General features: G+C 51.9%; 1 protein-coding gene across 1 annotated transcript in view; it reads right to left on the reverse strand.

Annotated features, from left to right (window-relative positions):
* Positions 1-18,008, reverse strand: part of DDX21 (DExD-box helicase 21) — a 90,191-nt gene extending 72,183 nt beyond the window's left edge. Inside the window, exons 1-6 of the mRNA XM_075351673.1 lie at positions 17,991-18,008; positions 17,733-17,808; positions 11,364-11,542; positions 10,801-10,918; positions 10,424-10,609; positions 10,101-10,246 (exon numbers count right to left, since the gene is read on the reverse strand). Of these exons, the coding sequence (XP_075207788.1) occupies positions 10,101-10,246; positions 10,424-10,609; positions 10,801-10,918; positions 11,364-11,542; positions 17,733-17,808; positions 17,991-18,008 (723 nt within the window). The remainder of the gene's footprint in view (positions 1-10,100; positions 10,247-10,423; positions 10,610-10,800; positions 10,919-11,363; positions 11,543-17,732; positions 17,809-17,990) is intronic.
* Positions 18,009-19,535: the final 1,527 nt, after the last annotated feature.

Consider the following 19,535-nt stretch of genomic DNA (forward strand, 5'->3'; position numbering starts at 1 on the left):
TGCCTTCCTTGGGCGTGATTGAGCCCGGCCGGAAGCTGAGCCCCTCTGAGGCTTTTCAGCCCTTTTGGACGAGGACAATTGGGACCTGCCCGAGTTTGGGAAGGACCGAAACCTCGACTGTCCTTCCAGGACAGCATTAATAGGGTAAGTCGCAATGCAGACATTGCGAGGTTACGGACGCCCCTGCGGCACAGATGTACATATGCTCAAGACCAGCTGCGCAAGAACAGCTGAAGCTTAGGGTGCCCATACGGCTGTGAATGCCGGAGCAACCGACACGCCGATAGCCTCATAGACAGATTTCAACCTGAGTCCATCTGTCAGTCAATGGCATCTTTAAGTGAAGTCCCATCTCCACTGCAACTATGGCTCTAGCCGCAAGCCTGGAGATTGGAGAATCCACCTTTGGACCCTGGGTCCAGCGCTTGACCACGTCAGGGGGAAAGGGATAACGTGTATCCTTAATACGTTTGGAGAAAACGCTTATCTGGTAAGCGTGGTGTTCCTGGACTGCTTCTCTGAAGTCAGCGTGGCCAGAAAAAAACTCAATATACGTTTGAGCTACTGAAATGGGACTTCTCCTGCTGTGAAGCTGACTCCTCCGCTGGGGGAGCTGAGGGAGAAAGATCCAACATTCCATTGATGGACGCTATAGGATCATGCCTTATGGCGTCACCATCCGGTGTATCCGGATTGAGAGCGGTGTCAGGATCAAAGTCCTGATGAGCTACGTCTGCCTCATCATACAGAGAGCCTCCTGGGACCCCCCCCCGGAGCACCGATTTTATTCCAAATGAGGGTGGCCAGGGAGCACTGATCCAGATTGAAGGGTCCCCAGTGAGAGTAGGGTATATATTCCCCCGACCTCCGCGGGCGGAATATATAAAACCTCCCCGGATCTCACTGGCCTCCCCACAATAATCCTTGGCACAACTCGCTGCCACCAACCGCTTCACGGTAACTATTAGCCGAACACACAGACGTGGGATTCAAGATCGAGATAACAGAACAGCCCAAGATTATATAATTTAATCAGCCTAAAGCACACTAGAAACTACAATATATACAATAGGGAATCTACAGAATATACATATGTCAGAGTACAGTTACAGACAAAGCATGGTTTACAAACAGGTATGCAATTCAATCAGTTACCTTGTGCGTCTGGCCACAGGGGGGCGCTGTAGACCAGGTTTCTAGGAACTCCCACAGATGTTTCCTGCACGTGACCCCCAGCGAAAGAACACTGGAAAATGGTCGAAGTAGGGTTATCAACCTGGGCAAATCCAGGTCCCCTCCTACCTTAGTGACCTCAGAGGGAGCACTGCTCCACCCCTGGCTGGAGTTATGGACAAAATCCACAACATGGAATATGGCCATAACTTGGCCTGGGAGCGTCGTAGGCGGACGCCAACGCTCTCATTGTGACAGCTATGAATTTAGCTACAGAATGAGAGGTTTCATGACTTGTCTACTAGTTCCACATTGGCTGATATCACGCCTGGGGTATTTCCCAAGCTCCCGCTCCCATAAAAAAGGGTGTGCCAGCATCGTCCGCATGCGAAAACACCATTTTTATGGTTGCCGTATTTATCGGAAATATGGCTTGCGAGATATGAACCATTTTTTACTGGAGTCGTTCTGTCTGGCTAGTTCCAGAGCCTTATAATGAGATACAACTCTTGTTACAGGGTGACGGCAGGGAGTCATCCTGTGTCCTTTGTTCCCACATCACCTAATTTCCATATCACAGGAGATGGCCATGGGATGGGTTGCTAAACAAGTTGTGTGAAGGAAAGGGGGGGGTGACACCAGGAGAGGGCTTCCTGACATAACTTGAATATCATGATTTATCGTCATATCTCCGGATTTACCTCACAAGGGTATATAGCCAAGAATCACCAGCGACTTAGTGCAATGTATAGCATGCATGCATAAAAATACAAATGAACACTTTCACTAGTGGGGTCAGCACCGGAGGGTGCCGCCTACCGCCCGCTAAGAGCGGGTGTGTAGTCGCCAGAATCCCGTGCCTGGGTGTCCCAGAACTTGTCTCCCCTTTCCAGCTCAGCCTGCACATCAGGAATGGCTGCCGGCGTTCTGTGAAGAGGGGCGGACCGTGGGCGTGCCTTAGACAAAGTGCGGGAAACTGGCTTCCCACTGTGCTCAATGTGAGGGCTGGAGTATGTAAAGCAGATTCCAGCCCTCGGCGCTGACTTTCTGTATAGCGTCCCGCCCTTCCCCTGACTGGCAGGCCTGGGGGCGGGAACGAAACGGAACTAGGCCGCAAAAGCCGGGGACTCTAGTAAAAAGCGCGGCCGACAAATCTGCACGGCCAGCGCGGAAGTCCCCGGCGCACCACAAGTCCCAGCCGCGTCACAGTAAAAACTGTCAGCAGGGGCCGGCGCGGCAGTTCCCCACACACTAACTCCCTTAGCAAGCTGTGGAAGTGTGGCACAAGCGCAGCAGCGCTATTGTCCCCGGCGCACTAACACACCCAGCAATGCTGCAGTGTGTGCGCGGTCTGTACGGGGACACAGAGTACCTTGGCGTAGCAGGGCCCTGTCCCTGACGAAACTCCGCTCCATATCCAGCAGATTCCCCAGGGGCTGTGGACGGAGCACGGTCTCTGTGCCTGGAGACCGGTAAATCCCACTTCACCCAGAGCCCAAAGGGGGATGGGGAAGGATGCAGCATGTGGGCTCCAGCCTCTGTACCCGCAATGGGTACCTCAACCTTAACAAACACCGCCGACACAAAGTGGGGTGAGAAGGGAGCATGCTGGGGACCCTAGTATGGGTCCTCTTTTCTTCCATCCGACATAGTCAGCAGCTGCTGCTGACTAAAACAGTGGAGCTATGCGTGGATGTCTGACCTCCTTCGCACAAAGCTTGAAAACTGAGGAACCCGTGATCCCACGGGGGGTGTATAGGCAGAAGGGGAGGGGCCTTACACTTTTAAGTGTAATGCTTTGTGTGGCCTCCGGAGGCAGTAGCTATACACCCAATTGTCTGGGTCTCCCAATTAGGAGCGACAAAGAAAGAATACCTCGTGATAGGGCCGTCAAACGGCCCTGTCCTACAGGTGGGCAACCGCCGCCTGAAGGACTTGTCTACCTAGGCTGGCGTCCGCCGAAGCGTAGGTATGCACCTGATAATGCTTGGTAAAGGTGTGCAGACTCGACCAGGTAGCTGCCTGGCACACCTGCCGAGCCGTAGCCTGGTGCCGTAATGCCCAGGACGCACCCACGGCTCTGGTAGAATGGGCCTTCAGCCCTGAAGGAACCGGAAGCCCCGCAGAACGGTAGGCTTCAAGAATTGGTTCCTTGATCCACCGAGCCAGGGTGGATTTGGAAGCTTGCAACCCTTTACGCTGACCAGCGACAAGGACAAAGAGTGCATCCGAGCGGCGTAAGGGCGCCGTGCGGGAAATGTAGATCCGGAGTGCTCTGACCAGATCCAACAAATGCAAACCTTTCTCAAATTGATGAACTGGATGAGGACACAAGGAAGGTAATGTGACATCCTGATTGAGATGAAATGGGGATACCACCTTAGGGAGAAACTCAGGAATCGGACGTAGGACCACCTTGTCCTGGTGAAACACCAGGAAGGGAGATTTGCATGAGAGCGCCGCTAGCTCGGACACTCTCCGAAGAGACGTGACCGCTACTAGAAAGGCCACTTTCTGTGAAAGACGAGAAAGGGAAACATCCTTCATAGGCTCGAAAGGCGGCTTCTGGAGAGCAATTAGAACCCTGTTCAGATCCCAGGGCTCTAACGGCCGCTTGTAAGGAGGGACGATATGACAAACTCCTTGCAGGAACGTGCGTACCTGAGTAAGTCTTGCTAGGCGTTTCTGAAAAAATACAGATAGCGCTGAGACTTGTCCTTTAAGGGAACTGAGCGACAAACCTTTTTCCAACCCGGATTGCAGGAAGGAAAGAAAAGTAGGCAATGCAAAAGGCCAGGGAGAAACTCCCTGAGCAGCGCACCAAGATAAGAATATCTTCCACGTCCTGTGGTAGATCTTGGCGGAGGATGGTTTTCTGGCCTGTCTCATGGTGGTAATAACCTTTCGAGATAATCCTGAAGACGCTAGGACCCAGGACTCAATGGCCACACAGTCAGGTTCAGGGCCGCAGAATTCAGGTGGAAAAACGGCCCTTGAGATAGCAAGTCTGGTCGTTCTGGTAGTGCCCATGGTTGGCCTACCGTGAGGTGCCACAGATCTGGGTACCACGATCTCCTCGGCCAGTCTGGAGCGACGAGGATGGCGCGACGGCAGTCGGCCCTGATCTTGCGCAGCACTCTGGGTAACAATGCCAGAGGTGGGGACACATAAGGTAGCCGGAATTGCGACCAATCTTGAACTAAGGCGTCTGCCGCCAGAGCTCGGTGATCGTGAGACCGTGCCATGAAAGCCGGGACCTTGTTGTTGTGCCGTGACGCCATCAGGTCGACGTCCGGCAAACCCCAGCGGCGACAGATCTCCTGAAACACGTCCGGGTGAAGGGACCATTCCCCTGCGTCCATACCCTGGCGACTGAGGAAGTCTGCTTCCCAGTTTTCCACGCCTGGGATGTGAACTGCGGATATGGTGGAAGCCGTGTCTTCCACCCATGTCAGAATCCGTCGGACTTCCTGGAAGGCTTGCCGACTGAGTGTTCCACCTTGGTGGTTGATGTACGCTACCGCTGTGGAGTTGTCCGACTGAATTCGGATCTGCTTGCCTTCTAGCCACTGCTGGAAGGCTTGTAGGGCAAGATACACTGCTCTGATTTCTAGAACATTGATCTGAAGGGTGGACTCTTCCTGAGTCCACGTCCCTTGAGCCCTGTGGTGGAGAAACACTGCTCCCCACCCTGATAGACTCGCGTCTGTCGTGACTACCTCCCAGGATGGGGGTAGAAAGGACTTTCCTTTCGACAAAACGGTGGGAAGAAGCCACCACCGAAGAGATTCCTTGGCCGCCTGAGAAAGGGAGACGTCTCTGTCGAGGGACGTCGACTTCCCGTCCCATTGGCGGAGAATGTCCCATTGTAGTGGACGGAGATGAAACTGCGCGAAAGGGACTGCTTCCATTGCTGCTACCATCTTCCCTAGGAAGTGCATGAGGCGTCTCAAGGGGTGAGACTGGCCTTGAAGGAGAGATTGCACCCCTGTCTGTAGTGAACGCTGTTTGTCCAGCGGAAGCTTCACTATCGCTGAGAGAGTATGAAACTCCATGCCAAGATATGTTAGCGATTGGGTCGGAGTCAGATTTGACTTTGAAAAGTTGATGATCCACCCGAAACTCTGGAGAGTCTCCAGCGCAACATTCAGGCTGTGTTGGCATACCTCTTGAGAGGGTGCCTTGACAAGTAGATCGTCCAAATACGGGATCACAGAGTGACCTTGAGAGTGCAGGACTGCTACTACTGCTGCCATGACCTTGGTGAAGACACGTGGTGCTGTCGCCAGCCCGAAAGGCAGAGCTACGAACTGAAGGTGTTCGTCTCCTATAAGAAAGCGTAGGAAACGCTGGTGCTCTGGAGCAATCGGCACGTGGAGATAAGCATCCTTGATGTCTATAGATGCTAGGAAATCTCCTTGAGACATTGAGGCGATGACGGAGCGAAGGGATTCCATTCGGAACCGCCTGGTTTTTACGTGCTTGTTGAGCAGTTTTAGATCCAGAACGGGACGGAATGACCCGTCCTTTTTTGGCACCACAAACAAGTTGGAGTAAAAACCGTGACCTTGTTCCTGAAGAGGAACGGGGGTCACCACTCCTTCCGCTTTTAGAGTGGACACCGCTAGCCGCAGAGCATCGGCTCGGTCGGGAGGTGGAGAAGTTCTGAAGAAGCGAGTTGGAGGACGAGAGCTGAACTCTATCCTGTACCCGTGAGACAGAATGTCTCTCACCCAACGGTCTGTGACCTGTGGCAGCCAAATGTCGCCAAAGCGGGAGAGCCTGCCACCGACCGAGGATGCGGAGAGAGGAGGCTGAAAGTCATGAGGAAGCCGTCTTGGTAACGGGTCTTCCGGCTGTCTTTTTTGGGCGTGACTGAGTCCGCCAAGAATCTGAGCTCCTCTGATCCTTTTGAGTCCTTTTGGACGAGGAGAATTGGGACCTGCCTGAGCCTCGAAAGGACCGAAACCCCGACTGTCCTCTCCTCTGTTGGGGATTATTTTGTCTGGGCTGAGGTAAAGATGAATCTTTACCCTTGGAGTGTTTAATGATTTCATCTAAGCGCTCCCCAAACAGTCGGTCACGAGAAAATGGCAAACTGGTTAAACACTTTTTGGAAGCAGAATCTGCCTTCCATTCTCTTAACCACAAGGCTCTGCGTAAAACTACGGAGTTGGCGGACGCCACTGCCGTACGGCTCGTAGAGTCTAGGACAGCATTAATCGCGTAAGACGCAAATGCAGACATTTGAGAGGTTAAGGGTGCCACCTGCGGAGCAGATGTACGTGTGACCGTGTCAATCTGTGTAAGACCAGCTGAAATAGCTTGGAGTGCCCATACGGCTGCGAATGCTGGAGCAAACGACGCGCCGATAGCTTCATAGATGGATTTCAACCAGAGCTCCATCTGCCTGTCAGTGGCATCTTTAAGTGCCGCCCCATCTTCCATTGCAACTAAGGATCTAGCTGCAAGCCTGGAGATTGGAGGATCCACCTTGGGACACTGGGTCCAGCCCTTGACCACGTCCGGGGGAAAAGGATAACGTGTATCCTTAAGCCGTTTGGAAAAACGTTTATCCGGATAAGCGTGGTGTTTCTGGATTGCCTCTCTAAAGTCAGAGTGGTCCAGAAATACACTTAATTTACGCTTGGGATACCTGAAATGGAATTTCTCCTGCTGTGAAGCTGTCTCCTCCACAGGAAGAGCAGGGGGAGAAATGTCCAACATTTTATTGATGGACGCTATAAGATCATTCACTATGGCGTCACCATCTGGTGTATCCAAATTGAGAGCGGTCTCAGGATCAGAATCCTGATCAGCTATCTCCGCCTCATCATACAGAGAGTCCTGCTGGGACCCTGACCAGTGTGATGAAGTCGAGGGCCGCTCATAGCGAGCTCGCTTAGGCTGTCTGGGACTGTCGTCCGTGTCCGAGCCATCACCCTGGGATGCAAGAGACACCCCCGGATCCCGGAGCTGTTCCGACTGAGGGGGACCAGGGAGCAATGAGTTAACAGTGTCCATGGCCTGAGTTACTGGTCTAGACTGCAATGTTTCAAGAATTTTAGTCATAGTCACAGACAATCTGTCAGCAAAGACTGCAAACTCCGTCCCTGTCACCTGGACAGTATTCACAGGAGGTTCTGCCTGGGTCACCTCCAGCAGAGGCCCCGGCCGAGCAAGTGCCACAGGGGCCGAGCACTGCACACAGTGGGGGTCAGTGGAACCTGCCGGTAGAACAGCCCCACATGCGGTACAAGCAGCATAGAAAGCCTGTGCCTTGGCACCTTTGCTTTTTGCGGTCGACATGCTGTTGTGTCCTCTGAGAAATCTAGGAGGGTATATAGCAGAGAATCCCCAGCGACCGTACAGTGCAATGTAAAGCTGCAAGCATAAAATACAATATACACTTCGGCACCAGTGGGGGTCAGCCCTTGAGGGCAGCTTACCGCCCGCTGAAAAGCGGGTGTGTGGGCACCAGAATCCCGTGTCTGGGTCTCCCAGTCTCCTCTCTCCAGCTCAGACTGCAGACAGGAATGGCTGCCGGCGTCCTGTGAAGAGAGGCGGACCGTGGGCGTGCCTCAAACAAAGTGCGGGAAACTGGCGTCCCACTGTGCCCAGTGTGAGGGCTGGAGTATGCAAAGCAGACTCCAGCCCTCTGCGCTGACGTTCTGTACAGCGTCCCGCCCTTCCCCTGACTGGCAGGCCTGGGGGCGGGAACGAAACGGAACTAGGCCGCAAAAAGCCGGGGACTCGAGTAATAAGCGCGGCCGTGATATATGCACGGCCAGCGCGGAAGTCCCCGGCGCACCACAAGTCCCAGCCACGCCGCAGCGAAAAAACTGACAGCAGCGGCCGCGCGGCAGTTTCAATTACATGTCCCCTCTCAGCAAAGCTGTAGATAGGAATGGCACCAGCGCGCAGCGCTGTTGTCCCCGGCGCACTAACACACCCAGCAACGCTGCGGTGTGCGCGCGATATGTACGGGGACACAGAGTACCTTAACGTAGCAGGGCCTTTCCCTGACGATACTCAGCTCCATTCCAGCAGGTTCTCCAGGGGCTGTGGATGGAGCACGGTCTCAGTGCCTGGAGACCGGTAAAATCCCACTTCACCCAGAGCCCTAAGGGGGATGGGGAAGGATGCAGCATGTGGGCTCCAGCCTCCGTACCCGCAATGGGTACCTCAACCTTAACAAACACCGCCGACAAAAAGTGGGGTGAGAAGGGAGCATGCTGGGGGCCCTAGTATGGGCCCTCTTTTCTTCCATCCGACATAGTCAGCAGCTGCTGCTGACTAAACAGTGGAGCTATGCGTGTATGTGTGCCTCCTTCGCACAAAGCATGAAAACTGAGGAGCCCGTGATCCCACGGGAGGGTGTATAGCCAGAAGGGGAGGGGCCTTACACTTTTAAGTGTAATACTTTGTGTGGCCTCCGGAGGCAGTAGCTATACACCCAATTGTCTGGGTCTCCCAATTAGGAGCGACAAAGAAAGTGCGGGAATCTGGTGCCCCATGTTGCTCAGTGAGGGGGGAGGAGGATACAAAGTATGCTCCTGCCCTCAGCGCTGACGTCCAGTGCAGCGTCCCGCCCTTACCCCTGACTGGCAGGCCCGGGGGCGGGAATATGCGGCACTAGGCCGCAAAAGCCGGGGACTAAAGTTATAAGCGCGGCCGGCAAACAAGCGCGGCCAGCGTGGTAGTCCCGGCGCACTAACACACCCAGCAGCTGCTGCAGTGTCCATTACCCAGGCGCACTATGCGCCGTCCCCAAGGGGACACAGAGTACCTCAGAGTCGCAGGGCCTTGTCCCTGATGATACCCGGCTCCTGTCCAGCAGATTCCCCCAGGGGCTGCGGAGGGAGCGCGGGTCCCAGCGCCTGGTGACCGGTCAGGATCCCACTTCACCCAGAGCCCCTAAGGGATGGGGAAGGAAAACAGCATGTGGCTCCTGCCTATGTACCCACAATGGGTACCTCAACCTTAACAGCACCGCCGACCCAAGTGGGGTGAGAAGGGAGCATGCTGGGGGCCCTGTATGGGCCCACTTTTCTTCTATCCGATATAGTCAGCAGCTGCTGCTGACTAAAATGTGGAGCTTGCGTGGATGTGTGCCTCCTTCCACAAAGCAAAAAACTGAGGAGCCCGTGATGCACGGGAGGGTGTATAGGCAGAGGGGAGGGGTTTACACTTTTAAGTGTAATGCTTTGTGTGACCTCCGGAGGCAGTAGCTATACACCCAATTGTCTGGGTCTCCCAATGGAGCGACAAAGAAAAATATTTTTACATTCAATGTTGGACAAAAGAAATTCATTATCGATTCCACTGGACACTACCTCCTTGTTTCTTCTGCTTAAATGAACTGCAAAGTTTAAAGTTGTTGGGTATAAGGAAAGGAGATTAAAAAAAAAAATGTAAAGAAACAGAAACCCTCACAAATGAAGTGGAGGGTCAAGGAGTCTTGATCCAGAACATCTGCCAGATGGCAGCAATGAGGCTGTATACCATGAACGCTAGTTGAAGCTCCTTACATCTAATCCAATTCTGTATTTAGGACCCACCCCATGTCCTCTTGAAAAGAGGTTTCAACTTTAATAGTAGTAAAAAAAGGAAAGCAGTAGAGGAAGCTGAAGAGGAGTCAGTGGGCAGCCTCTGAATTGCTGACATGGGAATAACCCTTAGGCTATGCGCCCACGGGACTATGTACCTGCGGATATTTTCCCTGCAACCACAGATCTGAAAAAGATTTATCTCTGTGTTACAGGGCCTTTAGAGTCAGTGTTAAGAAGGGGGGGGGGGGAGGAAGAAGAAGGACTGCGAATCTGCAACCGTCAATTAAATTTTAGCACTTTAGGAAAGTGATTGTACATATGGACCTTTTTGGATATGGATATGCGATAAGTGTGAAAAGCGTGCCAAGAACTCACCTCCACAGTAATAGCAGCCCTCTGACTACGGTGTCCTACAAGGTCAATTTTCTCATATGCTCGTATCATGTACTTCTTAGCAACATCATACATCCAGTTGGGGCAGGTTGCAGAGAAGAGAAGTGTCTGTGGATTCTCATCTGGATCTTTACAAAAGGAATAAAAAAAGTGCCTTTTACTGAGAGCAATTCCAGTATTGTAACTTGGTGCTTAGATTCAAACTTTTAATGTGCTCTCATATGTCCTTTATAAATATTTTGCACAATTCTGCTAACCTACAATTTTATAGCCTGTGTTAAAAACATTCAATTATTTTCACCTACCGGATTTATAGCGGACAGTTAGGATTTCTTCGACTTGTTCAGAGAAGCCCATGTCAAACATCATGTCGACCTCATCTAACACCACGTGTTTCAGAGCGGTGAGATCCAGCTTGAAGTTCTGGATAAGATCTCTTACACGACCAGGGGTCCCAACCAAAATATCAATCCCAGTTTTTATGGCAAATGCTGTAGGGAAGAGTAAACAGAATAGTTCAGTTTTTAACAATCTTTGCTTATTTTCCAACACAAAGCAGAATGTATTGTGGCCTAGGAGGGAGTAGAGAAAGGGACTAACATTCATTTTTTAAAGTGTAACCAACCCTGATTTTGCATTATGAAGCACAAATGCTCCAATCCTTTGTGCTACACAAGCTTACCTTGCGGCTGGTATGGCGTTCCTCCATAGAAACAACAAGTCTTCAGCTTTTTAGAGATGCTGCGAATTTCATTTGTGATCTGAATAGCAAGTTCTCTTGTGGGTGTAAGGATAACCACCTGTGAAAGTAGTCATTGTAAGGAAGCTACATTTTTTGCTATCGGATTCTAATCATTTTAGATATTTTACAATCACAAAGAAAATTGCACGTCATTCAAGATACAAGGGAGTGAGAGTTGGCATGTCCCCTCAAGAGATTGATGAAGCCACATGAAGTTCTCTACATATCCCCCAAAATGTTCTCAAACGTAAGCCATATTTTCCCTCAAAGACTCTACACTATCCATATTATATTGAATTTAATTTATAAATATTTATTAAATTATCTAGAAATTATGGTGATGGCCTACATACTTTACTTTAATCCAATAACTCAACCATGATTGAACATCCAAGCAGAATTGTTACTAGATTCTGGAACCTAACAATAGTTTTCTTCCTATACATAGCATCCAAACTGTTCTTTGCGGAATGCAATATATCCTTATAAGAAAACAGTCTTACCCGGGGTGGCCGTCCTTGCGCCAATGGGTTTTTATCTTGGATTAATCTTTCGATCACAGGGATTGCAAATGACAAGGTTTTGCCTGTACCAGTGCGAGCCTGGACCACAACATCCTTACCACTGTAAGCTGTATGGAAGGTTTTGGCTTGGATGGGAAACAGGTAAGAGACCCCTTTAGCTGTAAAACAAGACAAATTGAATGAAATGACTACAGGCTTTGTTTCTTACTAACATTGAATAATGGCAAGTAAACTCTACAAGTAGGTTTGTTGGGGAAGAAGGGAATTTTGTTTACTTACCGTAAATTCCTTTTCTTCTAGCTCCAATTGGGAGACCCAGACAGTGGGTGTATAGCTACTGCCCTCTGGAGGCCGCACAAAGAACTACACTTAAAAGTGTAAGGCCCCTCCCCTTCTGGCTATACACCCTCCCGTAGGAGTACAGATTCCTCAGTTTTAGTACCAAAGCAAGAAGGAGGAAAGCCAATAACAGTTTCAAAAACAAATTCAATCCGATAACATGATCGGAGAACTTAAGAAACAACATGAACAACATGTGCACCCGAAAAACGAAACCCTAAGAACAAATAGGGCGGGTGCTGGGTCTCCCAATTGGAGCTAGAAGAAAAGGAATTTACGGTAAGTAAACAAAATTCCCTTCTTCTTTTTCGCTCCTAATTGGGAGACCCAGACAGTGGGACGTCCAAAAGCAGTCCCTGGGTGGGTAAAAAGATACCACATGAACGGGCTGTCAGACAGCCTCTTCCTACAGGTGGGCCACCGCCGCCTGAAGGACCTGTCTACCTAGGCTGGCATCTGCCGAAGCGTAGGTATGCACTTGATAGTGTTTGGTAAACGTGTGCAGACTCGACCAGGTAGCCGCCTGGCACACTTGCTGAGCCGTAGCCTGATGCCGCAATGCCCAGGACGCACCCACGGCTCTGGTAGAATGGGCCTTCAGTCCAGATGGAATCGGAAGCCCAGCAGAACGGTATGTGTGAAGAATTGGTTCCTTGATCCACCGCGCCAGGGTGGATTTGGAAGCTTGCGATCCCTTATGCTGACCAGCGACTAGGACAAAGAGCGCATCAGAACGGCGTAGAGCCGCCGTGCGAGAAATGTAAATCCTGAGTGCTCTCACCAGGTCCAACAGATGTAAACCCTTTTCAAATTGGTGAACTGGATGCGGACACAAAGATGGTAAAGTGATATCCTGATTGAGATGAAAGGAAGAAACCACCTTGGGAGAAAACTCTGGAATTGGACGCAGTACTACCTTGTCTTGGTGAAACACCAGGAAGGGAGATTTGCAAGATAACGCCGCTAGCTCGGACACTCTTCGAAGAGACGTGACCGCCACAAGAAAAACTACCTTTTGTGAAAGCCGAGAAAGGGGAACCTCTTTCAAAGGCTCGAAAGGCGGCTTCTGGAGAGCAATGAGAACCTTGTTCAGATCCCAGGGTTCCAATGGCCGTCTGTAAGGAGGAACGATATGACAAACTCCTTGGAGAAAAGTGCGTACTTTAGAAAGCTGTGCCAAGCGCTTCTGAAAGAATACGGATAGCGCGGAGACTTGACCCTTAAGAGAGCTAAGCGACAAGCCTTTTTCCAACCCAGACTGCAGGAAGGAAAGAAAAGTTGGCAATGCAAATGGCCAGGGAGAAAACCCTTGAGCCACGCACCACGCTAAGAATATCTTCCACGTTCTGTGATAGATCTTAGCCGAGGATGGTTTTCTAGCCTGTCTCATTGTGGCAACAACTTCATGAGATAAACCTGAGGCCGCTAGGATCCAGGACTCAATGGCCACACAGTCAGGTTCAGGGCCGCAGAATTCAGATGGAAAAACGGCCCTTGAGACAGCAAATCTGGACGGTCTGGTAGTGTCCACGGTTGGCCTACCGTGAGATGCCACAGATCCGGGTACCACGACCTTCTTGGCCAATCTGGAGCGACGAGTATGGCTCGATGGCAGTCGGACCTGATTTTCCGGAGAACTCTGGGTAACAATGCTAGAGGTGGGAACACATAGGGGAGTCGGAATTGCGACCAATCCTGAACCAAGGCGTCTGCCGCCAGTGCTCGGTGATCGTGAGACCGTGCCATGAAAACTGGGACCTTGTTGTTGTGTCGTGACGCCATCAGATCGACGTCCGGCGTCCCCCAGCGGCAACAGATCTGCTGAAACACGTCCGGGTGAAGGGACCATTCTCCTGCGTCCATGCCCTGGCGACTGAGAAAGTCTGCTTCCCAGTTTTCCACGCCTGGGATGTGAACTGCGGATATGGTGGACGCTCTGCTTTCCACCCACGTCAAAATCCGTTGGACTTCTTGAAAGGCTTGGCGACTGCGTGTTCCCCCTTGGTGGTTGATGTACGCCACCGCCGTGGAATTGTCCGACTGAATCCGAATCTGTTTGCCTTCCAGCCATTGTTGGAAGGCTCGCAGGGCAAGATAGATTGCTCTGATTTCCAGAACATTGATCTGCAGGGTGGACTCTTCCAGAGTCCACATCCCCTGAGCCCTGTGGTGGAGATACACCGCTCCCCACCCTGATAGGCTCGCATCCGTCGTGACCACTGCCCAGGACGGGGGAAGGAACGACTTTCCCTGTGACAATGAGGTGGGGAGAAGCCACCAACGCAGAGAGTCCTTGGCAGTCTGAGAGAGGGAGACAGTCCTGTCGAGGGACGTCGATTTCCCGTCCCATTGGCGTAGAATGTCCCATTGTAGAGGGCGCAGATGAAACTGCGCGAACGGGACTGCCTCCATTGCTGCTACCATCTTTCCTAGGAAATGCATGAGGCGCCTCAGTGAGTGCGACTGGCTCTGAAGGAGAGATTGCACTCCAGTCCGCAGCGAGCACTGCTTGTCCAGTGGAAGCTTCACTATCGCTGAGAGAGTATGAAACTCCATGCCAAGATAAGTCAGAGATTGGGTCGGGGTTAGATGAGACTTTGGAAAGTTGATAATCCACCCGAAACTCTGGAGAGTGTCTAGTGCCACTTTCAGACTGTGTTGGCATGCCTCTTGAGAGGGTGCCTTTATAAGCAGGTCGTCTAGATACGGGATGACCGAGTGACCCTGCGAGTGCAGAACAGCTACTACTGCTGCCATGACCTTGGTGAAGACCCGGGGGGCTGTTGCCAGACCGAAAGGTAACGCTACGAACTGCAGGTGTTCGTCGTGTATGACGAAGCGTAGGAAACGCTGATGCTCTGGTGCGATCGGCACGTGGAGATACGCATCTTTGATATCTATTGATGCTAGAAAATCTCCTTGAGACATTGAGGCTATGACGGAGCGTAGGGATTCCATCCGGAACCTCCTGACTTTTACGTGTCTGTTGAGCAACTTTAGATCCAGGACGGGCCGATACGATCCGTCCTTTTTTGGGACCACAAACAGATTGGAGTAAAAACCGTGACCTTGTTCCTGAAGAGGGACGGAGGTCACCACTCCTTCCGCTTTTAGGGCGGCCACCGCCTGCAACAGAGCATCGGCTCGGTCTGGTGGGGGAGAAGTTCTGAAGAAACGAGTTGGCGGACGAGAACTGAACTCTATCCTGTACCCGTGAGACAGAATATCCCTCACCCAACGGTCTTTGACGTGTGACAGCCAGATGTCGCCAAAGTGGGAAAGCCTCCCACCGACCGCGGGTGTGGGAATCGGAGACCTCAAGTCAGGAGGACGCCGTTTTGGCAACGGTTCCTCCGGCTGCCCTTTTTGGGCGTGACTGAGACCTCCAAGAATCTGAGCGTCTCTGGTCTTTTTGAGTCTTTTTTGACGATGCGAATTGGGACCTGCCCGGTCCTCGAAAGGACCGATAACCAGACTGACCCTTCCTCTGTTGGGGTCTGTTTTGTCTGTGTTGCGGTAAGGATGAGTCCTTACCCTTGGAGTGTTTGATGATTTCATCCAAACGCTCTCCAAACAATCGGTCACGAGAAAAAGGCAAATTGGTTAAGCACTTCTTGGAATGAGAATCTGCTTTCCAATGTCTCAACCACAGGGCCCTACGCAAAACAACGGAGTTGGCTGACGCCACTGCCGTGCGGCTTGTAGCGTCAAGAACAGCATTAATCGCGTACGACGCGAATGCCGCCATTTGCGAGGTCAATGGTGCTACCTGCGGGGCAAATGCACGTGTGACGGAGTCAACTCGCGCAAGCCCGGCTGAGATAGCTTGGAGTGCCCATACGGCTGCAAAAGAAGGCGCTAATGACGCTCCAATCGCTTCATAGATGGATTTCAGCCAGAGCTCCATCTGCCTGTCAGTGGCATCTTTAAGTGCCGCTCCATCTTCAACTGCAACCAAGGATCTAGCTGCAAGCCTGGAAATTGGAGGATCCACTTTTGGACACTGGGTCCAACCTTTGACCACCTCAGGGGGAAAAGGATAGCGTGTATCTTTAAGCCGTTTAGGAAAACGCCTTTCAGTTGCGTTTTGCGGACGACATGCTGCTGGCTCTCTGAATGTGAGAGAGTCTATAGCCAAAGGGCGACCAGCGCTATGTAATACCAAGTATTTGTAGCAACAAAATACTAAGAATACTACTGGCACAAGAGGGGTGAGCCCTGAGGGCTGCTTACCGCCCGCTGAATAGCGGGTAAGAGGCTGCAGAAATCCTTGTCTGGGTCTCCCCGGCTCCCCTCTGCAGCTCAGCGTGTCAGCAGGAATGGCTGCCGGCGTCTGTGGAGAGGGGCGGTCCGTGGGAGTTCCCAAACAAAAGTGCGGGAAACAGTGTCCCCTCTGTGCCGATTGTGAGGGCTGGAGTATGTAAAAACGACTCCAGCCCTCAGCGCTGATGCACTGGCCAGCGTCCCGCCCCTCTCCTGACTGGCAGGTCTGGGGGCGGGAACGAACGGGAGCAGGCCGCAAAAGCCGGGGACTCGAGTTATCAGCGCGGCCGCCGTAAAAGCGCGGGCCGCGCTGAAGTCCCCGGCGCACCACAAGTGCCAGCCGCGCCGCAGTCCCAGCGGCCGGCATGACCGATTTCTAGATGTGGCCAGCGTCCCGCCCCTCTCCTGACTGGCAGGTCCGGGGGGCGGGAACGAACGGAAGCAGGCCGCAAAAGCCGGGGACTCGAGTTATCAGCGCGGCCGCCGTAAAAGCGCGGGCCGCGCTGAAGTCCCCGGCGCACCACAAGTGCCAGCCGCGCCGCAGTCCCAGCGGCCGGCGCGACCGATTCCTGGAAGTGTGCCTGCTTCAGCTAAGCTGAATGAGGCCATGGCACAAGCGCCGTAGCGCTGATGTCCCCCGGCGCACTACAACACCCAGCATGCTGCGGTGTGAGCGCCTGCACGGGGACACAGAGTACCTTGAGGATGCAGGGCCATGTCCCTGATGTACTCCGCTCCATCCAGCATCTTGTCCAGGGGCTGTAGATGGAGCCCGGTCTCCGTGCCTGGAGACCAGTAAATCCCACTTCACCCAGAGCCCTGTAAAAAGGGATGGGGAAGGAATCAGCATGTGGGCTCCTGCCGCCGTACCCGCAATTGGTACCTCAACCTTACAAACACCTCCGACATACAGTGGGGTGAGAAGGGAGCATGCTGGGGACACCATATGTGTCCTCTTTTCTTCCATCCGACATAGTCAGCAGCTGCTGCTGACTAAAAACAATGGAGCTATGCGTGCGTGTCTGACCTCCTTGCGCACAAAGCTAAAACTGAGGAATCTGTACTCCTACGGGAGGGTGTATAGCCAGAAGGGGAGGGGCCTTACACTTTTAAGTGTAGTTCTTTGTGCGGCCTCCAGAGGGCAGTAGCTATACACCCACTGTCTGGGTCTCCCAATTAGGAGCGAAAAAGAAAGGAGGAATGGATGTTGATAAAACTATAGTGTAAAGAGAGTTGCACATATATTCATAGGCATTATCATTACTTCAGAAAGCGGGATGGCCGTGCAAAAACTCCAGTGTAACATACTAGTGCCAGATACAGATATGTTTATTTACACGAAAATGTACATCTTGGGATATTAACATCACAGGTTGATAAGGAAAGTATGAAGTCGGCTCAGGGGCTGGACTTTTTTTATGCAATGCAAATGCCGGCTGTGTTATGTAGCCAGCACCTGCAGCGTTCAGAGCTGTCTCACGCAGCTGCTGGTTAACTGTGCCGGTATTAATCTGCCAGCAGCATTTAATTACCACCACTAGCTTCCATCAGTGCCCACAACACGATCACAGAGAACCAAATGGGTCACCATGGAAGGCTAGGCTTGCTGAAAATCCCCCCCCTCCCCTTTTGGGCCATGATCCTGTGAGGCCCATACAAGACCTGTAATTTCCCTATATGTTGTAGACACAAAAAAAAAAAAAAGTAAGTATAGCTAACACAAGACAAAAAGCAAGAACATTTTACCTTTTAGATTTGTAATGGTTTCTGGACTAATAGGAAATTTAGAAAAGTCGCCAGCTATTTTCTCCAAGGCAGTCTCCTGCAAATATAAATACATGTAATAAAAACAGAATACTAATATATACAGTATATAATAGAAAGAATTTTAATGTAGAGTATCACCCTAAAGTGACCAGTCATGACAATTTTACTAAAGCCATGCTGGTAATGTGTATGTAAATTCATTTTCAAGAGTCTACTGCGGCAGTGGATTGCACCTACTGTTCTGAATGATGACATGTTCACAGTCTGTGAACAAGTGTGGGTCAGGACTGATCACCTTGGGTGCAGTTTTAGTGGTCGCTCAATCCCCCACACCTATGGCAGGCTCAGCCACAATCAATATCATGTACATATATATATATATATATATATATATATATATATATATATATATATATATATATATATATATATATATATATATATATATATATATATATATATATATATATATATATACACATATATACACACACATATATAATATATATATATATATATATATATAATATATATATATATATATATATATATATATATATATATATACACATACATACATACATACATATATATATATACATACATACATATATATACACACACACACACACACACACACACACACACATACATACATACATATATATATTACACATACATACATACATACATACATACATTACATATATATCCGTATTTTTCGCTTTATAAGACGCCCTTTTCCTCCCCAAAATTTGGGAGGAAAATGGGGGGTGCGTCTTACAAAGCGGTACGGGGGGGGGGGGGGGGGGGGGGAGGGGGCGGGGGGGTTTCCTGTCTGAGGCGATCGGGTGCCTGTGCTTGCGTGCGGCGGCAGCCAGGTACCCGTGGCTGTGTGCGGGCGGCAGCGGGTGCTGTGTGGGGTCGGCAGCCGGGTACCTGTGCTTGCATGCGGTGGCAGCCGGGTACCCATGGCTGTGTGCGGGCGGCAGCCGGGTGCTGTGTGCGAGCGGCAGTCGGGTGCCCTCACACAGGCACCCAGCTGCCGCCCGCACACAGCCATGGGTACCCGGCTGCCTCCGCATGCAAGCACAGGTACCCAGCGGCTTGTACGCAGGGTGGGCGGGCAGCCTTCTGGCTGCCACTCTGTGCATGCGGGGCGGGCGGCTGTGCAGCATGTTACCAGTTGTCCGCGGTCCCACTTTCAAATGATGGCGCCGGTGGAGCTCTTGGATGAGAGCTCCACCTGCGTACGCACTGCTCCGGGAGTCAGCGCGTGCGCAGATGGAGCCCTTGGATGAGAGCTCCATCTGCGCATGCGTCGCTGCGGGCGCCATTACTTGAATCGGGACCGCGGACACACTCCACCACTGAGCAGTCCCTGCCGCTGCCACCACTGAGCAGTCGCCACCGCTCCCACCACTGAACCGGGACCGCGGACACACTCCACCACTGAGCAGTCCCTGCCGCTGCCACCACTGAGCAGTCGCCGCCGCTCCCACCAGAGCCGGGACCGCGGACACATTCCACCACTGAGCAGTCCCTGCCGCTGCCACCACTGAGCAGTCGCCACCGCTCCCCACCACTGAACCGGGACCGCGGACACATTCCACCACTGAGCAGTCGCCGCCGCTCCCACCAGAGCCGGGACCGCGGACACATTCCACCACTGAGCAGTCCCTGCCGCTGCCACCACTGAGCAGTCGCCGCCGCTCCCACCACTGAACCGGGACCGCGGACACACCACCACTGAGCAGTCCCTGCCGCTGCACCACTGAGCAG

The sequence above is a fragment of the Anomaloglossus baeobatrachus genome, chromosome 5, assembly GCF_048569485.1.
Source record: "Anomaloglossus baeobatrachus isolate aAnoBae1 chromosome 5, aAnoBae1.hap1, whole genome shotgun sequence".
In the NCBI taxonomy this organism is placed as follows: Eukaryota; Metazoa; Chordata; class Amphibia; order Anura; family Aromobatidae; genus Anomaloglossus; species Anomaloglossus baeobatrachus.